This window comes from Callorhinchus milii, unplaced genomic scaffold (assembly GCF_018977255.1).
Source record: "Callorhinchus milii isolate IMCB2004 unplaced genomic scaffold, IMCB_Cmil_1.0 Scaffold47, whole genome shotgun sequence".
Classification (NCBI taxonomy): Eukaryota; Metazoa; Chordata; class Chondrichthyes; order Chimaeriformes; family Callorhinchidae; genus Callorhinchus; species Callorhinchus milii.
The window spans coordinates 389,021-396,926 of NW_024704788.1; the positions used below are offsets into that span (position 1 = coordinate 389,021).

Genomic DNA, 7,906 nt, shown 5'->3' on the forward strand with positions numbered 1-7,906 from the left:
CCTTGTGGCACAGACGCGAGAGTGGGACAGACCGATCCAGACTGACACACTTATTATGTTCTTCCCTGTTCTTACGTTCTGTATTTCAGTGCAAAAAGGAGAGCTCACCCATCCCGTCAGGATCAGCTGAGGATGGAGGTGACTCCAAAAGAGTCGTGACTGAAGCAACAGGTTCAGCAAATGAAGAGAGCGTTCTGGGCAAAAGAGGAGGATTCTCAGTTGGTGAAAATAAACATCTCAAAATATCTAAGAAAGGTATTCTTCCTGGAAAAAGCAACACAGAAACTGTGAGCTCAGAAAATGTGTCTTTCTGACCATGTCAAAGATCACTCATGTAGACAAGCAGTGGCGGGAACAAAATAAGGAACACAGACTAAGCTAAGCCACTGCAACCACAACATTACATTTTTAAAGCGACTTTCCCATTGGGAGGACACGCCCAGTGATCATAAATTATACATTTATATTGATCATCATAAAGGTGACCAAGCGGAAATCAAACCTTGAAGGATGAGTAAAAATCTCAGGAAAAGAGAGAAGGTCCAATAATAATAATAATAATCCTTGCATTTGATATAGCGCTTTTCACGTCGGGAAGACGTCTCAAAGCAGTTCACAGAACACACTGTAAAGTGAATTGACTATATTTGTGGGCGAACGCAGCAGCCAATTGCGCACAGCAATGTCCCACAAACAGTTGTAGATTGAAAATGACCAATTTATTATTGTTTTTGGTTTCGGAGGGATTATTATAAGGCTCTGTGTGGAGTAAGGAAACTTGCCCAAGGTTTCGCCCTGTGCCTGGAATTGAACTCAGGTCTCTCGCTTGCAAAGCGAGTGCTCTAACCACTGAATCACAATTAAATGAAATTGAAGAACAAAGAACAGCACAGCTCCACTCATTGCTGGAAAGACTGCAACAGTGCACCAAAATGAGTTGCACATTCAAACAACAGCAAGTCCAGAATGAGTCCTCCCACAAGGGTCCTCGCAGATGCGTATAGATACGGATGAATGTCTGTCTGTGTCTCTTTGTGTCCGTCTACACTCCATATTGGATGCTTTGGCTGCAAGCGAAGCTGCAGTTGGTACAGTCAGTATTTCATAAAGGACAATATAGCATTTCCCCTCAGCTCCGACAATGGAGTCTCAATCTTGACTGTGAGTTCAGTTAACACTGAACTGAATTGTCCAAAAATGTTACACCATCTTTATTTGTGGAATAATGGCCAAGAGTTGTGAGAACTTTCATGTCTCTGTGTACACTATGGTTCTCAATGCTGCTCCTTTTTTAAAATTTACTTCACAGGAGGCCGAACCGGAAAGATTTTGAGCTCAAAACACAACCAAGCGAGTGGAGGAGAGGCCGGAGCAGCAGATACTGTTTGACAAAGAGGGAGAGAAGAAATTGCACTGACGAAAGGAATCTTCCTGAGGATGACTACCTGTGTATGTAACAAAGCAATCTGAGTTTCTCAGCATAACATGCTCCAGTGCAGAATCGGGCAGATGTCAGCCTGGCTCAGTTGGTTGCCCTCTACTCAATACAGTACAGATTTACATTGACAGAGTGCCTTTTGTTAAGAGGATGTCTCAATGTGATGGACTATTGTGGCTTAGGGTAGAAGCCAAGAGAAGTGGGGAAGGAAGTAAGGTCAAAGAGGAAGGAGCGAGTCACAGGAACTCCGGAAGAAAGAGACTGAATCGTACTCTGTTTAACCTGCAAGCCAAAGCATATGCATGACGTATCCCTCCGGGAGCTTTGAGAAATTTGACATTATTGGCGTTATTAAAAACAATAATTTATTATTGTTGTATTCCAACGGTTGTGATCACACATTGAAAGTTTCACTGCATCGTGAGAGGTTACTTTGCAGTTAAATGTTTGTCACTTTCATGAGAAGTTCCTGTGAATGCTGAAATGGACATTTTCAGTGTTCCAAGTGTTAGTCTGGACTCAGTCAGCTCCATGCTCGCTTCTGCGGTTTGGCTCAAGGCACATGTCAGGACTATGAGCTCATAGTCTATTCTACTCAAGTCAAGTTACTGGGGAAAGAGCTTTACATTGTCATGAGCCCCGAGCTTCTAAGCTAAAGTCCCCCTCTATATCTCTTCAGACAAATATGATAGATCCTAGGGATATTGGAAATTTTATATAGCATCTTATCACATCATCAAGACATCCAAAAGTGGTTACTGTAAAGTGCGGTGACTCCAACAGCCAATTTACACACAGCTATATCTCCCAAATAGCTAAGAACGAATTGACCAATTTTATTGGGATATCTGTGTTCAGATCTGGATAGTGGAAGCAGATTTGATAACAACTTTCAAGAGAGAAGTGGATGCATATTTGGGGAGGACAAATTTGCAAAGCTATGTTGAGATAATAATAATAATAGTAATCCTTTCTTTTGATATAGCACTTTTCAAGCTTTCTAGACGTCTCAAAGCGCTTAACAGAATATTCTGTAAAGTGAATTGACCGTATATTTGTGGGCAAATCGCGGCAGCCAATTGCGCACAACAGTGTCCCACAAACAGTCGTGGATTGAAAATGACCAATGTATTATTGTTCTTTGTTTTGGAGGGATAACGGGGGAGTGGGATTAATTTGAACATACCTTTCAAGAGAAGGCATGGGCCTGGTGTGCTGAATGGCCTCCTTCTGTGCTGTATAAGTACCTGATTTTACATTATCAGCCACGACATTGTGGGTAAGAGAATAAAAGAGAAAAACTCTCTTCTCTTTAGAAATCGTGATGTGGGATGTTTAACATCCACCTGAACAGGCCTGGCCAGGGATCTCGGTTTAACATTTCATCTAAAGGACAGTACCTCCGACAACACAACATATTCCCAGCATTAAAATGATTAGTGTAGATGACGACTGGCCAGGAAACTGGGAGAAACTGACCAGAACATTTCAGAGTAATTACTATCCATCAGTTAGAGTGTTTTGACTTGATCATGTACTGTACAAATGCCAGGACCAATTCAGGATTGGTCAAACAGCAATTCCAAAAGGAAACTCTCATAAGTTGCTGACACAGATCTTTTCTCCCATCAGCTCCCAAAGTGGATGATCCTGAGTCTCACTCTCGCCCTCATTGCAACGTTGTGTTTACTCATACCGAGTTCTGTCAGAAAGACAGCAGAAGACATCCCGAGCTCCGTCGAGACACATCAACACAATCTGCCTGTAGCGAAAATGTTTCTTCACCGCAGAGAGAGTGTCAGGGATCTATCACGTATACTGTTGCAGAAAAGGGGTTTATGCAGAGTCACCAGCGATCGATCTCAGGAGAGAGACCGTATAAATGTGCCGAATGCGAAAAGAGTTTCACATCATCAAAGAACTTCCGCATTCACCAACGGTCACACACGGGAGAGAAACCGTATAAATGTGCTGATTGTGGAAAAAGTTTCACAACATCAAGCAACCTCTACGTTCACCATCGATTACACACAGGAGAGAAACCGTATAAATGTGCTGGATGTGGAAAGAGTTTCACACAGTCAGGTGCCCTCCTAAGACACAAGCAATCACACACGGGAGAGAGACCGTATAAATGTAGTGAATGTGCGAAGAATTTTACAACATCAGGGGAGCTTAAGGTTCACTATCGATTACACACAGGAGAGAGACCGTATAAGTGTGCAGAATGTGGGCAGACGTTCACACACTCGGGTGCCCTCCAAATTCACCAGCGATTACACACAGGAGAGAGACCGTATAAATGTGGCGAATGTGGTAAGAGTTTTACACAGTCGGGGAACCTCAAGTTACACCATCGATCACATACAGGAGAGAGACCGTATAATTGTGCTGAATGTGGAAAAAGTTTCTCACTGTCAGGGGACCTCAAGGTACACCAACGATCACACACAGGAGAGAAACCGTTTGAATGTGCTGAATGTGGGAAGGGTTTCACGTCATCAAGGAATCTCCAGATACACCAGCGATCACACACCGGAGAGAGACCGTATAAATGTCCTGAATGTGGGAAGAGTTTCACAACATCAGGAAATCTTCAGGTACACCAGCGATCACACACATATGGAGAGAGACCATACAAGTGTACTGAATGTGGAAGGAGTTTCACTATGAAACAGTACCTCCAAACACACCAGAAAGGGCATAGAGGAGAGACTGTATAAATGTCTTGAATGTGGGAATAATTTTGCTGATTCCAAGCAGAAGAATGATCACAAATGCTCTGAAAGATGTCACGACTGGAGGAAAGCTTTCCTGGAGCTGTTCAAAGTTAAAATGAGAAGTTGCTTCGAGATGAAGGAAATTTTTTTTTTGATGTACAGCAATATATATATCCATTTGATCGAATGAATACCAGTGATTCTCAGTTAAAAGAACAAATGATAGTTTTCCCTTTCTCACCTGACCATGTGCTGCAGTCACTAACACACAGCTGTTGTGCACACGTGAGACTATCACCAGAGAAAGCGAAACAGAATTGCACGATGAGAAATCAGAGCCGGTGTGTCCCACTGACACAAGTCATGGCCTCCACTGTTACAGCTCACATCACAGGTTACAGCTCTGGTCTTTTACCAACAGGTTCGGGTATCCTTCCTTGTTCATTACCAACAGAATGGGGTCTGAATTGGGTTATTACCCACCAGTTTGCTGTGTGTTTGCTGATTTATATCGTGGGTAATGTATTTTATATCAGCAGAGTATTCTGTGTTTGTAGTTTTATTTCCAGCGCATAGTAGCAGAATGCAATCTGATAGAGATTTCGCTATTATTGTGGATTAATAAAGAAAACAATTTGATGGAAACAATTACTTGGTGTGGTTATTGTCTCACAAGGAATATAACAGTTGGAAATACCTGGAGTGTGAGGAAAGGGCAGGAAGACGGGTTTGCAAGGCACAGGAGGGATAGTGGTGGAGCTTGAGGAGAAGAAGGGAAGATAACTGAGAAGAGTGTCTGTTATATAGTTATGTATGTGTATGTTGATCTGCATGTGTGTGTGTCTGTGTATGTTCGCCCGAGTGTCTGTGTTTCTGTATGTCTGTGAGCGCATCTGTTGCTGGTGTTCAGTGGCTGTGGCTGTTATTCAGTGGCTTTGGCTGGTGTTTAGTGGCTGTGGCCGGTGTTTAGTGGCTGTGGCTGGTGTTTAGTGGCTGTGGCTGGTGTTTAGTGGCTGTGGCCGGTGTTTAGTGGCTGTGGCCGGTGTTTAGTGGCTGTGGCCGGTGTTTAGTGGCTGTGGCTGGTGTTTAGTGGCTGCTGGCTCGTGTTCAGTGGCTGTGGCCGGTGTTTAGTGGCTGTGGCCGGTGTTTAGTGGCTGTGGCTGGTGTTTAGTGGCTGTGGCCGGTGTTTAGTGGCTGCTGGCTCGTGTTCAGTGGCTGCTGGCTCATGTTTAGTGGCTGCTGGCTCGTGTTCAGTGGCTGTGGCCGGTGTTTAGTGGCTGTGGCCGGTGTTTAGTGGCTGTGGCTGGTGTTTAGTGGCTGCTGGCTCGTGTTCAGTGGCTGTGGCCGGTGTTTAGTGGCTGTGGCCGGTGTTTAGTGGCTGTGGCTGGTGTTTAGTGGCTGTGGCTCGTGTTTAGTGGCTGTAGCCGGTGTTTAGTGGCTGTGGCTGGTGTTTAGTGGCTGCCGACTGGTGTTTAGTGGCTGTGGCCGGTGTTTAGTGGCTGTGGCTGGTGTTTAGTGGCTGCCGACTGGTGTTTAGTGGCTGTGGCCGGTGTTTAGTGGCTGTGGCTGGTGTTTAGTGGCTGTGGCCGGTGTTTAGTGGTTGTGGCCGGTGTTTAGTGGCTGTGGCTGGTGTTTAGTGGCTGCTGGCTCGTGTTTAGTGGCTGCCGACTGGTGTTTAGTGGCTGTGGCCGGTGTTTAGTGGCTGCGGCTGGTGTGTAGTGGCTGGTGTTCAGTGGCTGCTGGCTGGTGTTTTTAATGTGCGCGCGAGGGTGAGAGTGTGTGCACACGCCCGAGTTTGTGTGTGTGTGTGTGTTCGAGGGTGTGTGTGTCTTTGCACGGGAGGGTGTGTGTACACCGCGAGAATGTGTGCCCGCAAGGTTATGTGCCCATATATAAATAGCACAGAAACTTACAGGCACGGACACACACACCCTCACATACACACCCTCGCGCGCACAGACACACACACCCTTGGCCGTGCGCACACACTCAAACACTTGTGCGCACACGTGAACACTCCCTTCATATCCCGCGTGCACACTTTCTCTTTATCCCGTGTGCACACTCCCTCTATACCCCACATGCACACACTCTCTGCATCTCGCGTGCACACTCTTTCTATATTCTGCGTGCACACTCTATATCCTGCATGCACGCTCTCTCTATATTCCGCGTGCGCACTGTCTTGATATCTCGCATGCACTCTCTATATCTCGCATGCAGACTCTCTTTGTATCTCACGTGCACACTCTCTCTATATCCCGTGTGCACACTCTCTATATCCCGTGTGCACACTCTCTATATCCCGCGTGCGCACTGTCTCTGGATCTCACGTGCACTCTATATCCCACGTGCACACTCTCTATATCCCACGTGCACACTCTCTATATCCCGCGTGCACACTTTCTCTATATCCCGCGTGCACGCTCTCTGTATCCCACGTGCATACTGCATCTCGCGTGCACACTTTCTCTATATCCCACGTGCACACTCTCTATATCCCACATGCACACTCTCTATATCCCACGTGCACACTGTCTCTGCATCTCGCGTGCACACTTTCTCTATATCCCGCGTGCACATTCTCTGTATCCCACGTGCACACTCTTCTATATCCCGCGTGCTCACTCTCTCTATATCCCACGTGCACACTGTCTCTGCATCTCGCATGCACACTTTCTCTATATCCCGCGTGCACACTCTCTCTATATCCCGTGTGCACACACTCTCTATATCCCACGTGCGCACTATCTCTGCATCTCGCGTGCACACTCTATATATCTCGTGTGCACACTCTCTATATCTCGCGTGCACACTCTCTCTATATCCCACGTGCACATTCTCTCTATATCCCGCGTGCGCACTGTCTCTGCATTTCGCATGCACACTCTATCCCACGTGCACACTGTCTCTGCATCTCGCGTGCACACTTTCTCTATATCCCGCGTGCCACTCTCTATATCCCACGTGCACACTCTTCTATATCCCGCGTGCACTCTCTCTATATCCCACGTGCACACTGTCTCTGCATCTCGCGTGCACACTTTCTCTATAACCCGCGTACAGACTCTATATCCCACGTGCACACTCTCTCTACATCCCGCGTGCACACTCTCTCTATATCCTGCGTGCACACTCTCTCTATATCCCGCGTGCGCACTATCTCTGCATCTCGCGTGCACACTCTATATATCTCGCGTGCACACTCTATATCTCGCTTGCACACTCTCTCTATATCCCGCGTGCACACTCTCTATATCTCGCGTGCACACTCTCTCTATATCCCACGTGCACACCCTCTGCCTTTCACGCGTGCACTCTCCCTATCTCGTGAGAGAGAGAGAAAGCGCACAAGAGAGAGTAAGCGCGAGAGAGACTGTCAACCGTTTGGAATTACAAACAGCCTTCAGTTTGTGTTGCAATAATAGATTGAATGCATTCGAGAAAAAAAAAATTGGGGGAAAGATAAATCCCATATAATAATAATAATCCTTGCATTTGATATAGCGTTTTTCACGTCGGGAGGACGTCCAAAAGCGCTTCACAGAACACACTGTAAAATGAATTGACTGTATATTTGTGGGCGAACGCGGCAGCCAATTGCGCACAGCAATGTCCCACAAACAGTCGTAGATTGAAAATGACCAATTTATTATTGTTTTTTTGGTTTTGGAGGGATTATTATTAGGCTCTGTGTGGAGTAAGGAAACTTGCCCAAGGTTTCGCCCTCTGCCTGGAATTGAACTCA

General features: G+C 46.1%; 1 protein-coding gene across 1 annotated transcript; it reads left to right on the forward strand.

Moving 5' to 3' along the window:
* Nucleotides 1-1,388: 1,388 nt before the first annotated feature.
* Nucleotides 1,389-4,801, forward strand: LOC121851530 (zinc finger protein 664-like; the record flags this gene model as incomplete). The annotated part of the gene is given in 3 exon segments (XM_042345444.1): nucleotides 1,389-1,449; nucleotides 3,071-4,109; nucleotides 4,111-4,801. Coding segments are annotated over 3 exon segments (1,338 nt in total), but the record flags the coding sequence as incomplete, so codon positions are not given.
* Between the last annotated feature and the right edge of the window lie 3,105 nt (nucleotides 4,802-7,906).